General features: G+C 45.8%; 1 protein-coding gene across 3 annotated transcripts in view; it reads left to right on the forward strand.

The window, feature by feature from the left end:
• Positions 1-18,788, forward strand: part of CSNK2A1 (casein kinase 2 alpha 1) — a 29,634-nt gene extending 10,846 nt beyond the window's left edge. The window contains exons 3-13 of one of the 3 annotated variants that reach the window (XM_082271669.1): positions 628-729; positions 838-888; positions 3,299-3,358; positions 3,719-3,802; positions 3,907-4,017; positions 4,121-4,222; positions 5,971-6,071; positions 14,957-15,105; positions 15,187-15,312; positions 15,607-15,647; positions 17,958-18,080. In XM_082271669.1, the coding sequence (XP_082127795.1) occupies positions 628-729; positions 838-888; positions 3,299-3,358; positions 3,719-3,802; positions 3,907-4,017; positions 4,121-4,222; positions 5,971-6,071; positions 14,957-15,105; positions 15,187-15,312; positions 15,607-15,620 (900 nt within the window). In that variant the 3' untranslated portion in view covers positions 15,621-15,647; positions 17,958-18,080. Of the gene's footprint in view, positions 1-627; positions 730-837; positions 889-3,298; positions 3,359-3,718; positions 3,803-3,906; positions 4,018-4,120; positions 4,223-5,970; positions 6,072-14,956; positions 15,106-15,186; positions 15,313-15,606; positions 15,648-17,957 lie in introns of all 3 variants that reach the window. The other 2 variants (XM_082271667.1, XM_082271668.1) reach the window with 2 other exon arrangements.
• Positions 18,789-19,158: the final 370 nt, after the last annotated feature.

Below are 19,158 nucleotides of genomic sequence, written 5' to 3' on the forward strand. Positions count from 1 at the left end.
GGGTCCAGCAGCCTATAGGCGATGACGTCATTCGGCGATTCACAAGGGCTGCTGGGATGTATCCTAGCAGCCCCTTGCGTGTCGCCTAGTGAAGAAATCTCGCATTATTACAGCGGCACCAGCTGTACTTGGATGTATTGCATCGAGTCTGCGCTTCGCCCCGCCTCCTCTCAGTGAGCGCGGACTGAAAGAATTACATCCCGTAGAGCGCACTGAGAGGAGGCGGGGCGGAGTACTCAATGCAATACATCGAGTACAGCTGGTGCTGCTGTAATAATGCGAGATTTCGTCACTAGGCGATTCGCAAGGGCTGCTGGGCTACAAGCAGCCCTTGCGAATCGCCGAATGACTTAATCGCCTATAGGCGGCCGGACCCGGAAGTGAGGATCAATAAAGAAGAAAAACAGGTATTTCCTTGCAGAAGAAAAAAAATAGTTTCCATTGATAAAAGTATTTTTTAAGGGGATTACATACATCTAAACCTATTAAAATGGGTGGAACTCCACTTTAAATAATAAAAAACCTAACTTCTGCACAGTATGTGTACTGAATCAGCTGCTTCTCCTCTGCCTACGATCATTCATTACCACACCTAACACCTTTCCTCTCCACCTCTTTTATTTATAGCCTGTGAAGAAGAAGAAAATTAAGCGTGAAATCAAGATTCTGGAGAATTTGCGAGGCGGGCCCAACATCATCACACTGGCTGATATAGTGAAAGATCCTGTGGTGAGCTGACTTTATCTCCTCCTCCCAACATGTATGATCATGAACATTGGCTACAGATTCCACTTAGGCCTGCTCATGTTTGTAACTCCCTGTTTGTATTTCTTACAGTCCAGAACGCCGGCGCTGGTATTTGAACATGTCAACAACACAGATTTTAAGGTGAGACTTGAGCTCCATGCTGTAGTCTGTTTTCAGTCCACATCTTGAGGTACTGTAAAATTTACCTGAAATTTAAAGAGGAAGTAAACCCTCCTCTGCAAGTTGTACCTATAGGTGCGCCTATGATAAGGCTTACCTATAGGTTCTGTAAATATCTCCTAAACGTGTACCATTTAGGAGAGATTTCCCCTAAATTCAGCCAGTGACATCACTGGCGCATGCGCTCTGAAGGAACGGCTGCTGGTGCCGTTCCTTTAGAGCCCTGTGCCGTGACCGTTGGCTCCCGCGCATGCGCGGTAGTGACGTAATTGCGGGTCCAGCCAATCAGATGGCCAGATGCTGCGAACCCGGAAGAAGGGTGACTGAACATGTCACCCATGGGAGAGGTGAGCGGTTGGGGCTTCGTTCTAAGGTAAGTATATTATAATGAGCTAGTATGCGATTTATACTAGCTCATTATGTGTTTGTCTTTTCAGGTGTACTTTTAAAAAAAAAAAAAAAAATTCTGAGGTTTACAACCTCTTTAAAGCTGAACTAGAACAGCCACTTGAGATCATCTCAAGCCATTCCAGTAGACTGGTTGTACCCAATCTGATCAAACGATTAACTTGGTACATTCAGCCTGCCCATTAATGGTTCCAATCTCAGCTGGTTCCTGCTGAACCGGTTGAGATTCGAACCGCATATGGCCGACTTTAGTTTGAGCAAACTTGACCTCCCCTTAGGAGAGGAGCAGAAAAATACAAGTCCTACAAAACAAGGCATCTAAGCAAATATATATTATTGTAATTACCAGCTATGCACAGAAACAAGGTTTCACATGCGATGTCTGAGATCGCACCAGTGTGAACCCGGCCTAAACGGGCACAAAGTAATCCTTATACCTCAAGGGTGAGTGTGGCCTGTGATAGGTCATATAGACCAGAAAGTAGTTGACGTGAGTTTCTTTGGGGGGGGGGGGGGGGTGTTTTTGACCTGCAGGCAGAACCGAATTCTTTGTTTTGGGCTTATTAGTATTATTTGCTGTTTTTGCCCACCCTTCATTTGGGCTACCTCTGGATGTTCCTCAGGTGAAAGTCTGTGTCCATCAATGGTCTATTGAGGGACACGGGTCCATCCCCCTGTTTACGATCATGATCTTGGTACTTCTTACAAAACTGGGGCACGCTGGGAAGGAGGTGGTAGTAGAATCCAGAGGCAAAAGACTGGTCTAACGAATTCCATAAAACAGCAGTTAACCACTTTACCACCGGAGGATTTTGCTGTCTTACGTCTGGGCCACTTTTTGCGATTTCGGCACTGTGTGACTTTAACTGACAATTGTGCGGTCATGCAACGCTGTACCCAAACAAAACAGTCCTTTTTTCCCACAAACAGAGCTTTCTTTTGGTGGTATTTGATAACCTGTGCGATTTTTACTTTTTGCGCTATAAACAAAAAGAGCGACAATTTTGAAAAAATAACAATTTTTCACATTTTTTATATGAAATTCCCCCCCAAAAATATTTAAAAATCAAATTTTTTTATCATTTTAGGCCAATTTGTTTTCTGCTACACATTTTGTTAAAAAAAAATAGCAATAAGCCTATTTTGATTGGTTTGCGCAAAAGTTATTGCGTTTACTAACTAAGGGAAAGATTTCTGTCATTTTTGTTGCGTTTTTTTTTTTTTTTTTTTTTTTTTAACGAGTAATGGCGGCGATCTGCAATTTTTTTTTTTTTTTTTTTTTTTTTTTTTGCGACATTGCGGCAGACAGATCGGACCCTTGACTGACATTTTTGACACTTTTGGGGTTACCAGTGACATTTCTACAGTAATCAGTGCTATAAATATGCTCTGTTACTGTAAAAATGACACTGGCAGGGAAGGGGTTAATTTTATTGGAGAGGGAGGGGTTAATGTATGCCTTGTGCTTACTGACGTGTGGGGGGAGGTGACTGAGTGACACAGGGACAGATCGCAGGTTCTGCTATGCTGAACCCTGCAATCTGTCCCTGCCTGTCACTTAGATCTGCCCGCTTGTGTTTACACAAGCAGGCGGATCTCCAGACTCGATTCCCCGGCGATCGCCGCTGCTCTTCCCCCTGGCCCGACTCCCGCTGTGACTAAATACAGCGGGAGCGAGCCTCCGGCGGTGCCGCCTACAAGGGGGAGTGTCTGCCGACATAGGTCTACGTCGTCAGACCTACAAGAGCCACTTTGCCGCAGTACAGCTCTAGTGAGCAGACGGCAAGTGGTTAAAAAAACCTGACTGCTACTAACTACCCCCCCCCCAATCAGTAACAAAGAAAAATGTTTTGGCTGGGCATACTTTTTAAAGCGACGCTCGTCATTTATACATGTACTTTTAACTATTTTGCAATTTCCTCAAGATGTACTAACCAGCCTTTTATTTCTTTTACATCCACAGCAGTTATATCAAACTCTAACAGATTACGACATTAGGTTCTATATGTATGAAATATTAAAGGTATGTTCAGCACTTTACTTTCAGTCCTTGAATTTCATTTCAGTACAATAGAGAAACACAAACTGGGAAAATATACACTGTATTCATGCCTAGTATAAATGTCATCCAACCTTATCTGCAGGTGTGTGCTGTTGTATGTGAGATAGAGCCTGCTTTTTTTTTTTTTTTTTTTTTTTTTTTTTTTTTTTTTACTTCAAGTGTGTTTAATGCTGAATTAATTGGGTATTCTGTTTTCAAAGAGCATTGTAAACTAAGTAGCCTTTTCATGACAGTGTAGAATGCTTTGATCTATAAACTATTTATATCTTTTGGAAGTTAAAACCTGTTGTACATTCCTTCAATTTGCTTTGTCCCCTTCAGGCTCTGGATTATTGTCACAGTATGGGTATCATGCACAGGGACGTGAAACCGCATAACGTTATGATTGATCACGAGCACAGAAAGGTATGCCACGACCGCTTAATGTTCTAGGAACTTTCCCAGGAACTTTCCCCATCAAAGAAAAAAATTGCAACCTTTTTTTTTTTTTTTTTTTTCTCTCCTCCAAGCTCCGACTAATAGATTGGGGTCTCGCAGAGTTCTATCACCCGGGCCAGGAATACAATGTGAGAGTCGCTTCCAGATACTTCAAAGGGCCAGAGCTGCTTGTCGATTATCAGGTAATGTTTTGGTGTTTGTGTTCCTGAGTGTGGGGTGACAATTGTTTGCCAGACCTTCATTTTGATGTAATCTTCTCTCATTGTAATAACTTTTGTGTTGCAGATGTATGATTACAGTCTAGATATGTGGAGCTTGGGCTGTATGTTAGCCAGCATGATCTTCAGAAAGGAGCCATTTTTCCACGGACACGATAATTATGATCAGGTGAGTCCTTTCAGTCAGTCATTTGCCTAAGTGAACAAAGATATATTGAACCCAGGTGTGGCATACCTATGCAACATGGATTTACTTCACTTCTATGCTTACCTGTAGCTACTGTTTAGATAAATGTAATATGGCAAATCTATATAAAACATCAGTTCAAAACCATTAGTAATAGGTCATTACCATGTTTTTTTTAATTGAGGGCTAGACAAATCCCAGGAGCAAGCAATTGTGCCCTAAAAATTAAAGTGTTCTAAAATTCCGTGACTCCATTTTTTTTTCATTTATTTTTTATTCTACATTAACCTCCTTGACGACCACCCACCGTAGTATTACTGCGGCAGGGCGGCTCGGCTGTGCAAAATCATGTAGTACTACGTGATTTTGTGCACGAGGTCTCTGTGGTGCGCGCCGCTGTGCTTAGACACAGCGGGAGGCGGGCCGCTGGAGGAGTCAGAAAAACTGACAGAAGACCCGTCTGCTTATGTAAACAAAGCAGGCGAGTCTTCTGTCGGACAGGCAGGGAGAGAGATCAGGAGTTTCAGCTAAGCCGAAACTTCCATCTTTCTGTGCCTGTCACTGTTCTCCCACACAGTAAGCATATTTAGGTACACATTAACCCCTTTGATCACACCCAGTGTTAACCCCTTTCCCTGCCAGTGTCATTTATACAGTAACAGTGCATATTATTTAGCACTAATTACTGTATTAATGTCACTGGTCCCCAAAAAGTGTCATATGTCAGTTGGAGGCCCAATCTGTCCGCCTCAATGTCACAGTCCCGCTGAACATTGATCACCGCCATTACTAATCAAAACAAAAAAATAAAAATTCCAAAAATCTAGCCCGTAGTTTGTAAACATTTATAACTTTTGTGCACACCAATTAAAATACACTTTTTGGGTATTTTTTAACTAAAAATATGTAGCAGAATACAAATTGGCCTAAACTGATAAAAAAAATTCGATTTTTAACACATTTTTTATTGGGAATGTTTTATAGCAGAAAGTAAAATATGGCTTTTTTTTTTTTTTTTCAAAATTGTTGCTTTTTTTTTTTTTGTAGCGACAAATCTAAAAACAGCAGAGGTGATCAAATACCACCAAAAGAAAGCTCTATTTGTTGGGGGGAAAAAAAGGACATCAATTGTGTGTGGGTACAGCGTCGCAAGACCGCGCAATTTTTCGTTAAAGTAACGCAGTGCCGAATCGCAAAAAATGGCCTGGTCATTAAGGGGGGTAAAACCTTCCGGGGCTGAAGTGGTTAATAGATGGACAGCAGGGGGCCCTTCAACTCTATAGGCCATGTTCAAACCTTTGTTAAAAGCACATTATGCATTTTTTTAAATTTGGTGTGTTATTGCAACACGAGCCATTTTGCATGTGTTTTACATGTTAATCTACCTTTTTATTTGTTGTTGGCTTATTTTCTCCCTTGAAATCAGTCACGTGACTAAAGGCACACCAATTAAAGAAGTGCACATTGCAATTTTTTTGCGTAGTACTATTTACTATAACATAACAAGCATTTTTACAAAAGATGCGGCACATTGGACATGCGTGGTTCTGTAACATAGTGCATTAATGTGAAGCGCTATAATGGACGCGTTTTTTTTTTTTTTTTTTTTTTTTTTTTTGGAGCTGTGAACTTCTGGTTTAGGCCAGTAAGTGACAATCTAATGTAAATGGGCCCTTGTATTTGAAGCAGCTCTTTGCTCCCTGACTAACAATTTTTATTTTCTTTCTCAGCTGGTGAGAATAGCCAAAGTCCTGGGAACAGAAGATCTTTATGATTACATTGATAAGTACAATATTGAACTGGATCCTCGCTTCAATGACATTTTGGGCAGGTAAGAGCTTTTTTTTTTTTTTTTTTTTTTTTTGTATCTAGTGACATTGTGTCATAGCAGAGCATATTTTACTCTGTAGTTGTCCATTTTTCTGCTGCACCCTATTTGGCAGTTATGCTTCCACATGCTGGTTAAAGGGAACCTATCCTTAATAAAATATAGCTAGTCTAGAGTGGCATGCCAGTATGTTGGTATAATTTAAAGTTTTACTAAACCCACAACAGTAAAATCAGTGTGTGTATATGCAGTAAAGCATGCTTGTTATACTCGGGGTTAATCCTCTGCATTGTGTAAAAGGGCTTTTTGATCCTGTATGCACAGATCCTCCTCTTCCACTCACTCCAAAACCTGTCCGGATGAGACAGTCTTTGGAGTCAGGCTGCACATGCTCAGTTTGGTGTGTATTGCTTGAGGTTTTTTTTTTTTCTTCTTGGGAGGGTGCACATGTGATCAACACAGGGCCAACCTGTCCAGACAGAAGGTCGGGGGTCCTGCAGCCTCATTGGACAGCTCAGTGCAGTATGAAAACTCCTCCTCCTCCTACAACCTTCACAAGGAACAGATGGAAGTCACAAGACGGCTATATACTGCTGATAAGAAAACTTTTTTAGCAGTTTATATTTTACTAAAATAATTACATTTCTATGTTCTTTGTCCTGTGGGTGACCAGATAGTGACGGCAGGCTCCTGGGTTTAGTAACACTTTGTTTTAGAAACATATTCAAATATTATGGACTGAGTTCAAGATGTGTCCTAGGCCATCAACATAAACCCAATTTGCAATACCTTGCCTTTTCTTTTTTCTTTGATTTTCATTTTTTGAGACTATATTGTCTCATGATTTTCCTCTTGCTGTAAAATTTGAAAACCTTTTTTCTTTCGTTCGGTGGACACAGCGCTCCGTAAATCATAACTACTGGGTTATATTGCCTCCTCCAGGAGTAGGACAAGGCAGAACAAAAAACACCTGGCTACGCCCATGGGCCATCCTCAGCTGGTATATAACCACCATTGCTGCTCTATGTAATTAGTTTTAATCTGTCTAGTCAGGACCTAGGCTCCCAGCTGGAATTTCTGGTCCTAGCAATTTTTACTCCTTTTTTACATCTTTTTTGTTTTTTCTCTCGGGAGATTTACAATAAACTGCTGGGCTGGGCGTCGGGCCTGATGATCTAGATCTAGTGATCTGCCCAGCCAGTGAGCGCATGCAGACCGCAGCTACGCACTAGGTCGGACGCAACATAGCCTCATGGACAGGGGCTGGCCCGCAAGTTAAACATCTCGCAGGGTCGCATACCACTGGGCTTGGGTCTGAGTCACAGCGGTCCCTTGGCTGACAGCTCCCCTACTTCGTTGGCAAGGATTCTGTCTGGAGCGTTACCCGCACCATGAGAGGGTAAGTACTGTCCCCCCTCTCCCCTTTTGGCAGTATTTTGGGTGGACGTGAGTAACCTCCAGGGACGGTCGGACATGCCTGCAGGTTCCCTCCTCCCATCCTAAATCCCTCAGTGAGCTGGGCTTTTTTTCCCCACCCTTCATTTTACTTTTGGCACTGCTTTTGGACATCCCAGTAGTTATGATTTATGGAGCTCTGTGTCCGTGGATGAACGAAAGCGAAAATGGGATTTTTGTACTTGCCATAAAATTCATTTTGCTAAATTCATCGACAGACACAGCACCCACTCCTCTATGGCGTTCTGATACTTCTAATACTGCTTGCTACTAAACGTATTACCTAGAGCAGAGAGGGGGATTATATACCAGCTAAGGACGGTCCATGAGTGTAGCCAGGTGTTCTGCCTAGTCCTACTCCTGGAGGAGACAATGTAACCCAGTAGTTATGATTTAGCGAGTGTTGCGTCCGTCAAACTCAGATAAGTGGATTTTGCGATAAGTACAAAAATCCAATTTTTCAATTAATACAGAAATAAAAAAATTAAAAAAAAAAAAAGTTTTTAGTAAAGTCTGGTTGCACAGAGCAGGTAAGTGGTGTTTTTTTATGAAAAAAGAATAGCGCACACATGCAAAAGAAATTACCAAATTTGAAGACAATCCATAAATAAAAATGGTTCATAGCTGCACCAGCTTTAGAAATACATGGGTATGCTCCCCCAAATTTTTTGCTGGTTTATTATGTATTCGGTCTGACCAGACTACCGAGGTTGAGCAACCCACCCCACCCCCCACACACACCTGTACTCTATCAGTGTCCACCATCAAGTGGATATAGGAGGAGTCCCCTGTAGTGCATTTGCACATCTTTCCCAGCAAGGAGTATTATCTCCAAGGGTTAGAAAGGCTGGATTCATCTCTTTTTCATGGATAGTGTAGGACCCACTGATAATGGGGTACTTTGATGCAGTGGTGGGCTTGAGCACTATATGGCCGTATGGTGGGACCAAATCCCCATTTTTATTTATGGATTGTCTTCAAAAGTGGTGTTTCTCTTACGTCCTCCGACAGTCCCCGCCCTTCATATTCGTCACATATGGGGTATTAGACTTTGCTCCGAAGGAGTAGCTAGGCAACAGAATATGTTAACAATAAAGCTTTTAACATATCCCACCCTCAAGGGGTGGTCCCCTCAGTCAATACCCTCCTACTTCCTGCAACCATATCTCAGTTTTAATGTCTAGCTTGTCAGGAGTGGCTGGCTTTTTCTGCGCTGGGGCTTTCTGCCCCAGACTCTTTCTTCTTTTTAACATTTTGTTTGAGTTTTCTCTCTACCTTTACTTAGCTGTTATTTTTGTCAGCATTAGTTAGTTCTTCGGATGAAGAGGATCATGCAGACTGGGTCTCGGGCTGATCCCCCTGATCGCAGGTCGTGGGTCAGTGGCTTCCCAGTCTGCCTTCGAGCGTTCAGCCAGGTAACGCTCCTGGCACAGTGAACGACCCATCCCTGTTCGGTGCAGGGATGATTGGTGAGGTGGCTACCTCACTGGACGCTGTGCGGTTTCTTAACCCCCATTTTGTGCGTCTTGAATGCGACTCTCCCTGCCTCATGTGCAGCGGCTTGTTCGCCTGTGCGGGTCCCCCACGCCATGTGAGGTAAGTGTATTTATGTGGGGACCTGTCTGTCTGGGGGGGTGTCAGTCTGGGACTGTGTAACCTGCCTTTAATCACACTGCTTGTCTCCCTATCTCTCGGCTGTGGGCTGCAAGGGGGGGGGGGGGGGGGGGATGTGTGACACTGTCTGTGTCAGGCTGATCAGTGTGTGAAGCTGTGTGCTGTGGGGCATGTTTTTTGGCATGTTTGGGCACTATACAGCGATCGCTGCGGCGATCTGACATGTATTCTGATACTGGAATGTAATGTGTGTTTTTTACTGCACTGTGGAGCGGCGGTTTCGGCGCCATTTTGCCTACACCCGCTCCGGCCGCATGTTTTACATGCATGGCGGCCATTTTCTTGTAGCCTCCATAGGCTTACATAGAGCGCCCTGGCAGCATCACTTCCTCTTTCCAGGAACACCGATCGAGGCAGCGGCGAGGGTCTCCTCAGGTTTTACCCTTCTGTTCTTGCTATCCATTGCCTGTGTTCAGTTTGCATATTCCCTGTGGGGGTCTTATTGTGCTTGAGTGTGGTGCGGTGGGCTGCGCTTGCCGCGCTTGCTTAAAAGGGGCAGTTAACCCTTTGTTGTCTGGCATTACAGGGGCAATGGATTCTCAGGAGGGAAAATTTCCTACAGCCTTGGTGGAAAGCCAGGGGACCGCTGTCTCCCCCCCAGGGGGGGATTTGGCCACTATTGTGGCTGGCCTTGCTGCTCAGGTGCAGATGCTGGTGGCTGCTCAATCTACTAAAAGGCCCAGAGTTGCTCTTTCCTCTGATTCTGAGGGTGAAGGTGATAGGGCTGTTATGGTGGGGGCCTCCTTATCGGGGTCCCGCTCCTCTCTTGATCTAATAGGGTCTGAGGTGGAGGCTGAAGTTGAGGGGGTTGATAATTCTCCCCCTGGCTCGCCTGAAGAGCTTGCAATCATGGATGAGTTGATTGCTTCCATAAAGCAAACGCTGCTTTTGCAGGATGAGGTGTGTCCCCCCGCCGCCTTGGCGGCTTATGGGACGCAGAGAAAACGCAGGACGCCGCAGGTTTTTCCCTGCAATGATGATTTTCAGCGCGCTGTTAAGGAACAATGGCGCAATCTACGCAAACCTTTTGCTGTACCAAGTAGATTCAAGCTGCGTTATCCTTTTTCACCTTCCACTGATGAAAGGTGGTGTGTGCCACCTCCAGTGGATCACGCAATTGCGGTTTTAAACAAAGCCACTGCGATTCCTGCAGAGGATTCCCCTGTGTTCCGTGACGCCACGGATAGGAGACTGGAGTCTCTTACCCGTCATACTTATTCTGTTACGGGTTCTATGCTTAAGGCTCTGTTTGCTTCTCTCATGGCGGCCCAGGCGATCGCAAGTTGGACGCAGATGCTTAGGCGCGTCCTAGTGGCCGATTCGGCCTCACCGGCGACCCTGGATATGGTGGATCAAATCCACCAGGGTGTCATGTATCTGTGTGATGCGGACCTGGACCTGGTTCCGTTGGCTGCACGTGTGCACAGTGTGGCGGTGTTGTCTCGCCGCCTGATTTGGTTAAAATGTTGGTCGGTGGACCAGTCTTCACGTAAGACCTTAGCCAATCTACCTTATGATGGGTCTCGCCTTTTTGGGGAGTCCCTGGATGTGTTGATTAAGGGAATCACCGGGGGTAAGAGCACTCTCTTGCCCCATTTCCCCAAAGCTGAGAGGGGGCTTCTGGGAAGAAGCATGCTAATTTTCGGCCCCCTCAGGGGTCCTTTCGTGCCTTTCGGCCGCACTACAAGGGCAAGCCGTTCAAAGGTCAAGGCTCTCAGAAGAAGCCCTGGTCTGGTAAACAGAAGTCCGGCCAATCCGGATCTGCAGCCCAAAACAGTGCGGTCTGAAGGGGCGCCCTCACCCAGTTTTGGGGTGGGGGGACGCTTGCTCGGTTTTCTTCAGCCCTGGCTGGCCCGTGTGCGGGACAAATGGGTTCAGGAAATCGTTCGATCTGGTTACAAGATCGAGTTTCTCTCTCGGCCGGAGAGCAGATTTTTTCCCTCAAATCTTCAACTGTCTCCAGAGCGTTTGCGGGACCTGCACCTGGCGGTGCGGGACCTGAGGGCTCAGGGAGTGGTGGTTCCGGTGCCTCATCGGGACAGATTTCGGGGGTTTTATTCCAATCTGTTCACCGTGCCCAGGAAGGAGGGCAAGGTTCGTCCAATTCTGGACTTGAAGGCTCTGAACCGCTCTGTGCGGGTTCGCAAGTTCCGCATGGAATCCCTGCGGTCGGTGGTGGCTGCCCTGGTTCCGGGGGAATTCATGGCCTCCATCGATTTGAAGGATGCGTACCTTCACATCCCCATTTTCGAAGGTCACCAGAGGTACCTTCGATTTGCCATTACGGAGGATCACTACCAGTTCGTGGCGTTGCCTTTTGGTCTCGCCTCGGCTCCGCGGGTCTTCACCAAGGTGCTTGCACCGGTTCTGGCATTGTTGAGGGCCCAGGGCATTTCTGTCCTGGGGTATCTAGACGACATCCTGGTTCGGTCTGCGACCAGCCAGGGTCTGGAGGAGGACCTGTCTGTCACGATGCAAACTCTACAGGAGTTTGGTTGGACGATAAATTTTCCAAAGTCGACGCGGAGTCCGTCGGTTCGTCTTCCCTACCTGGGAATGATTTTGGACTCGGTACAAGTGAAGGTCTTCCTGCCGGAAGACAAACTCAGAACTCTTCAGGAGGAAGTCAGGTCCCTCAGGGACGTTCCGCACTCGTCTTTAAGGACGTGCATGAGATGTCTGGGATTGATGGTCTCGGCCTTCGAGGCGATTCCCTTCGCCCAGTTTCACACGCGGGGTCTCCAAGCGGAGATCCTGTCCAAGTGGGACGGGCGACCTCAATCTCTGGATCTTCAGATCTCCTTGAGTCATCGCACCAGAAGAGACCTTCTGTGGTGGCTCCAGTCCCCGATGGTGTCCGGGGGCAAGTCGTTTCGTCCTATCTCGTGGACGGTGATCACCACGGATGCCAGCCTGTCGGGCTGGGGTGGTGTTCTGGGCGTTCTGTCTGCCCAGGGGACTTGGTCGGAGGGAGAGTCTTCCCTTCCGATCAACATTCTGGAATTACGTGCGATAAATCTGTCTTCATCGCTGGACGGACCGGCTGCAGGGCTGCCCGGTTCGGGTGCAGACGGACAATGCCACGGCGGTGGCCTACATCAACCACCAAGGGGCACCAGGAGTGCCCGGGCGGCTCGAGAAGTGGCCGACATTCTGTCTTGGGCCGAGACTCATGTCCCGGCGATAACGGCAGTTCACATTCCGGGGTTGGGGAACTGGCAGGCGGACTATCTGAGTCGCCAGACCCTGGATCAGGGGGAATGGTCTCTTCACCCGGCTGTCTTCCAGATGTTGTGCGCGAAGTGGGGTCTTCCAGATGTGGACCTGTTCGCGTCTCGTCTCAACAAGGTGAGAAGGTTCGTGGCAAGGACGCGCGACCCTCGGGCAGACGCGTCGGACGCGTTAGTGGCCCCGTGGCATCAGTACAGGCTGATGTACGCGTTCCCACCGATTCAGTTGCTGTCCAGGTTCCTTCGCAGGTTACTCTCGGAACGCAGCACGGTGATTCTTGTGGCACCGGACTGGCCTCGCCGGTCCTGGTATGCAGACCTCGTGAATCTGGCGGTCGACGCCCCTTGGCGTCTACCTCTTCGAGACGATCTACTGTCTCAGGGACCGATTTACCATCCTGCTTTACAGTCGCTGGCTTTGACGGCCTGGCTGTTGAGACAGAGGTCCTGAAGGAGAAGGGTCTCTCTCCAGAGGTCGTTCAAACTTTGATCAACGCGAGGAAGTCTTCCTCGGGGAAGGTTTATTACCGTACTTGGAAGGCCTATTTTGCCTGGTGTGAGTCCAGGGGGTTTTCACCCCGCACGTACTCGGTTTCCCGTGTGCTGTCTTTTCTTCAGACGGGTGTTGATCAGCGTTTGGCGCTGGCTACGATAAAGGGTCAGGTGTCTGCGCTGGCCGTTCTGTTTCAACGTCCCGTGGCTTCCAACTCCTTGGTTGGCACTTTTATTCAGGGTGTGCGGCATCTGGTTCCTCCTAGGAGGGATCCTTTGCCCCCTTGGGACTTGAATCTCGTTCTATCTGTATTACAACGTGCTCCTTTTGAACAGATCAGGGAGATCTCGTTGTCTATGTTGTCCAAAAAGGTCGCCTTTTTGGTGGCGATCACTTCGGCTCGCAGAGTGTCGGAGCTGGCGGCTTTGTCCTGCAAGTCTCCGTACCTGGTTATTCATTTGGATAAGGTGGTCTTGCGACCTAATCCTTCTTTTCTTCCGAAACGAGTTTCGGAATTCCATCTTAATGAGGATATTGTCTTGCCTTCGCTGTGCGCGAAGCCTAAACATCCAAAGGAGGTGAGATTGCATTCTCTGGATGTTGTTCGGGCGATAAGGGTTTACCTTAAATCGACTGAGTCTTTTCGTAAGACTGACTCCTTGTTTGTTCTTCCAGAGGGTCCTCGGAAGGGCATGGCGGCTTCGGCCTCTACCATCGCCAAATGGATCAGGCAGACCATTGAACAGGCCTATGCTTTGCAGGGTAAGGCTCCTCCTGTCCCTGTGAAGGCGCACTCTACTAGATCTTTGAGTACGTCTTGGGCCTGTCGTCATGGGGCTTCTGTAGCCCAGGTGTGTAAGGCGGCGACCTGGTCGACCGTGCACACTTTCACAAAATTCTACAAAGTAGATGTTCAGGCATCGGCGGATGCTTCCTTTGGCCGCAAGGTTCTTAGTGCGGCTGTTCCATAGGGTCCCTTGTTGGGGACTCCTGGCTGTTGGGATAGTTTTTTGTATCCCCTGGTTTTTTGTCTTTTCCTGGGTTGTTGCTCCTGTTGAGCACTTGTTTTATACTGTTGCCCAGCTGGTTTCCTTCCTTTGGTAAGGTTCCTTTCTTTGATGCGGAGACTGCGTTGCCTTTTCGGCGCGGATGCGTTTCCCACCCCTCATGTTTGCACTGCTTTGGGACGTCCCCATATGTGACGAATATGAAGAGGCGGCGACTGTCGGAGGACGTAAGAGAAAACGGAATTTTTGTAAAATCTTACCTGTAAAATTCCTTTCTCTGAGTCCTCCGACAGTCGCCGCCCCCGCCCCTCTTTTGGGGTTTGGTTGTATACTCTACTGCTATTCCACTAAAACTGAGATATGGTTGCAGGAAGTAGGAGGGTATTGACTGAGGGGACCACCCCTTGAGGGTGGGATATGTTAAAAGCTTTATTGTTAACATATTCTGTTGCCTAGCTACTCCTTCGGAGCAAAGTCTAATACCCCATATGTGACATATGAAGAGGCGGCGACTGTCGGAGGACTCAGAGAAAGGAATTTTACAGGTAAGATTTTACAAAAATTCCGTTTTTTTTGCCTTGAAAAAAACATGGAGCCATTTAACATCCTTTTAAGTCACGGGGTTTGTCTTGTTCTCCAAAGTGATCCAGAGTCTTGCCTGTTTTAAAATCTGATACGTCTTCAGCTGGTATCCTTGGGTTGCTGGTCTAAGAAAGCGGAGATATCGGTTTTGGTTGTACCCGCACCCAACCTTTCAGATGAAGAGGTGTTGGGAATTTTTAGTGCAGTTTTCCCTGTGGATATAATCAGGAAGGCCAATGTAGTGCTGGCACCTCAGTGACTTCTGGAAAGGAAATGTTGCATGTTGGTATTGAATGGGATGTGTCGTGAGTGCCAATTATTGTCAATATTTGCATGCTGGCAGCCGTGTCTATTTTTGCCAGTTTTCCTATGGACTGGTTCCCTTTTCACAGCCATGGATTTGATTACATCCCCCCTTTAAAATTCTTCTGTTCTTTCATCCTCCAGACATTCCCGTAAGCGGTGGGAGCGCTTTGTGCACAGTGAGAATCAGCACCTGGTCAGTCCAGAGGCTCTGGATTTCCTGGACAAACTGCTGCGATATGATCACCAGACACGACTGACTGCTCGTGAAGCCATGGACCACCCATACTTCTGTGAGTTTCAATGCCACCTCGCCTCAGCCTGCCATTACTAAACAGGTTAAGGGTGACTTCTCATGCTGTCTTTCTTTGCAGACCCCATTGTGAAGGACCAGTCTCGGATGGGCACCTCTAACATGCCCAGCGGCAGCACCCCAGTCAGTAGCGCCAGTATGATGTCAGGTCAGTCCCAGCCCAAGTCCAGTGTCCGTGACAAGTCAGGTCAGTCCTTGGCAGGTGTAGCATGGCTCCCTCTGGTGGTGGTTCCTTGTATACGGGTGATCACACTGTCAATGTGCACTTTAATTATGCACCTGTAATTGGGCTCCTTTAGAAATCTATTGGTTTTAAATCTTGCAGCAGGAAAACTGCACAGTTGGGTGTATTCCTTTTAAAAAAACATTTGATCCACATTGTATTTTTTTTTATTTCGCACATACCACAAAAACGGATCTTATAACTTCTTGATCGTCAGTCTTTATTGCAATCAATGTTTGACAAATCTTTATGTAACAGGTCCACTTCTGTGAAGCACTTCCCTCAGTATGAGATGTCCAGTAAGCACATTTCTTGTATTTATAGCCTTAAATGCTTCTTGAACAAGGTTATTTATCCTGAGGTGCGGCTATAACCGCTGTATTTAGTCTAAGAAACTACCGCCAGAAACCATTTCACATAGAACTGTATGTTCTCCGGGGTTCGTTATTTATTCAGGGTTCTTTGGAAGCTTTCCAGTTTTCTGTAATTTGTAAACTATACATTTTTAAAGGGACACTAATCAAACCATATCACTATTGGGTAATTGTGGTCTGTCTGCCATGTTTCATTACAACAGTGTGCAAGAATTGTAACGTACAGATCTGATCAGGAAATACTCAGGAAAATTCATAAAGGATGTGGTACACCTTTTAGAATTCTGTCGGGGCACAATACTAAGTGTTGGTTGCGCCCAATTGGACAGGTACATGACTTTGTTTGCACTGAGGAAGGAATGTCCTTACTGCAAACTTCTTCCCCAGTGCATTCCTGTCCTCCCTCCCCCCAACCACTGCAACCATCACACTGACAGGAGCTTGGCTGGGGAGTTTATACTGGAGGTGGACAGAGCCACTGAGCCACTAGTTCCCTATCAGGTCACCTCCACCTTGCATGGCAGTCGAAGGATCCATAGCCACTAGTCATTGCAGTAGTGACTTTCTAATTTGCCCTCTGTGTGCTGTCACTCAAAAGTGGAGCGACCCTGATGGGCAACTTGTCTCCTTTCCCTGAGGCACAGGTAGTTCCTAAGAGAAATACCACCAGAACATTGGTGTTAGAACCATTTTGATTTCCCCCCTGACCAAGTTTCTGCATGCTTAGATCTGTTTTTGTGTCAAGGTAGGTGTGGGATTTTTTTTTCTCCACCTATATATATATATATATATATATATATATATATATATATATATATATAATGTGTATGTAGTTTGGTAAAGTTGAATGTTCCTAAACAATAAAACCGATACAGATTATCCATCACTGTTAGGTACACGCTAGTGATTAGAAATAGTGGATGAAACTGTATCAGTTACCTTTGTTTTGTTGTTCAACATGTTAAAAGCACATTTGAATTCGTTTACTGGTTTTCATTGCTTTTTTATTTTCTTGCGTTTTGGGATGCAATGGAGGGCTTAATGGCAAGAAAAATGCATGAGAGATAGGAATCAAACAGGCTGAACACATTAAAGGATAATTTCACCTTTGCATTATTTTTTTTTTTATTTCTTTTGTAGTGTAATGGACCTGTAAAGCATTGCACCCACATTCAGCAGATCTATGCCACAGTCCTGCAGACAGCCGCAAAGGCTGTCAGACTGTAGTTTTCCCATTCACACATTCTCCTCCTCCCCCTCCTCGCCTTCACTTCCTGTCCCATAGCCTAGCAGGAAGTGAGAGGAAATCCCTTGAAATTAAGGCAAACCCCTCGAGTCCCCCAGGTCCCCAGAACTAGTGTCTTCGTTGGACGATTTCACCCCTATTTCCTGGGGACAACACAAAATTTGGGGTTTTCTTTTACTTTTGCTTTCAATGATCATGGTTAACTGGACAAATAGAGGTGAATCTGCTTAATGGAGGTGTTCTATCAGAATGCCTCTACCCATCAGATTGTGCACATTCGGACCAAAAACACGGGAGTGTTATTTTATAGTTTATGCCTGAAAAGGAAAGCTCCACAGAAATGTTAATGAGAAGTTGAAGTACACCTAAAGTTAAGTGGTTTTTTTTTTTGGGGGGGGGTTTACATACTGTCCTTATAGGTTGCAGCCCTTTGTGCTTTACTACTTGATATTAACCCTTTTCCACCACCTCCCAGTCCTTTAAGTGGATCTAAATGCTGGAAGGCGGGTTTTCCGATCATGTGATTGCTTTGATTGGCAGCCACATGATTGGAAATTACCAGATCGCAAGTTTGCATCAGGAGCTTTCCGGTACCCCTTTGTTACTATGCTCGGCGCGCGCACTCAGCACAGTAAAATGTTTACCTACATCCCATATATATATATATATATATATATATTATAATTTGTGGCTGCTTGGCGTTCAAGCCCACCTGCAGAGAGGTTTTTATATGCACCAGATCAACAGAAAATGTTTAATCAAATACACACTAACTGCAAATTTAAAAAATTTACACTTCTGCATAATGTCAATTTTAGATTTGATCTGTCTTTGCAAAACAAAACCAGGGCCTCATCGGGTCACTGACATTTCACAACCCGCTGCTTTTTTTTTTTTTTTTTTCTTTCTACACGAACTTGTATGTGTGTAATTATCCATGGGATTTCTGACAGGCTTGCTTTTGTTTTTTGTTTTTTTCCTTCTACCAGGGATTTCCACGGTGCCAACTCCCTCAGCTCTGGGTTCTCTAGCTGGATCACCAGTCATCTCTGCAACCAACACCCTCGGGACGCCCGTCGCAGCCACTGCCGGAGCCCCTCAGTAGGGTTTTTCTGTCCTGGCGCTGTCAGGAAGAGGGCAAACAGATCCGGAAGAAGAAGAAAAAAAATAAAAATTCCCCCCACACCTCAGCCCCTCTACCTGACTACAACTCCCACCTTTCCGTGGAGGGAGGGGGCTGCCCAAAGAACAACCATGCCCCCTGGACGCGCCGTGTCTGAGCAGTTGCTTGTGGATCTATAGTAGTTCTGTCATTATATATAAAAAAAAAAATATTATAGGCTGAATAATTTTTTTTTTTTTTTTCCTTTTTGTTTTTTTTTTTTTACTTTTGTTATGGCACCTGTTCACAGGTGGTACTTATGTCTCTGGGCCGTGGATCCTGGACTTGGCCCCCCTCCAATATTTCCCTGGATGTTTCATGGTCTATCTTTTTGGCTTCATTGTTTAATTTCTGTTCTGTTTCTACTCCTCATTACCTTGTCTCTGTCTTCTGCTGCAGAGGGAGGGATGAGGGACCCATTTTGCCATGAACCTTAATCCTCCTGGCTGGACTTTGCTGTGACTCGGCAGTCATTTGGCATCTGCATGGTTTCCATTCATTTTCCTTTTTCTTTTTTTTCTCTCCCATACCGGGCTGCAATGTCCTCCTGTGTTGGTATTGCACCTTAGTTTTTGATATATACCCAAACATATTAGTATTGCCACCACATGTAAATGGTTGAGACTGCCATCCGCTGGACTAATGTCGCTAGTTCCTGTTCATAGGCGATACCGGAAAAGCCACAGTATGGCAGTCTTCACTATATATGATGTGAAAAGTACTATTTCTTTATTAAAAAAGAGGCTCTAGATTCTATTTCTTTTCTGTAGACGACTGTAAAATAGAGCAACAGGAGCCACGTCTTGTTAAGGTTTTTTTTAAAAATGAAATTATTAATCCATCAGCCAGCAGAATACAGTAACGGGGAAATAAGGCGATTTCCTGTTTAGATCATTCTATATAAATGGCTGGCGTGCCGTGAGACGCTTGTTGGCTCTTCCTGTGCTCTTTCCAAAGAGAAAGTTGTCCGTTTGGAAAAAGAATGCTGCCTGGGGAGGCTTGTAATACATTTTTTGATATTTATAATT

Source organism: Pelophylax lessonae (assembly GCF_965119305.1).
Source record: "Pelophylax lessonae genome assembly, chromosome: 11".
Lineage (NCBI taxonomy): Eukaryota > Metazoa > Chordata > Amphibia > Anura > Ranidae > Pelophylax > Pelophylax lessonae.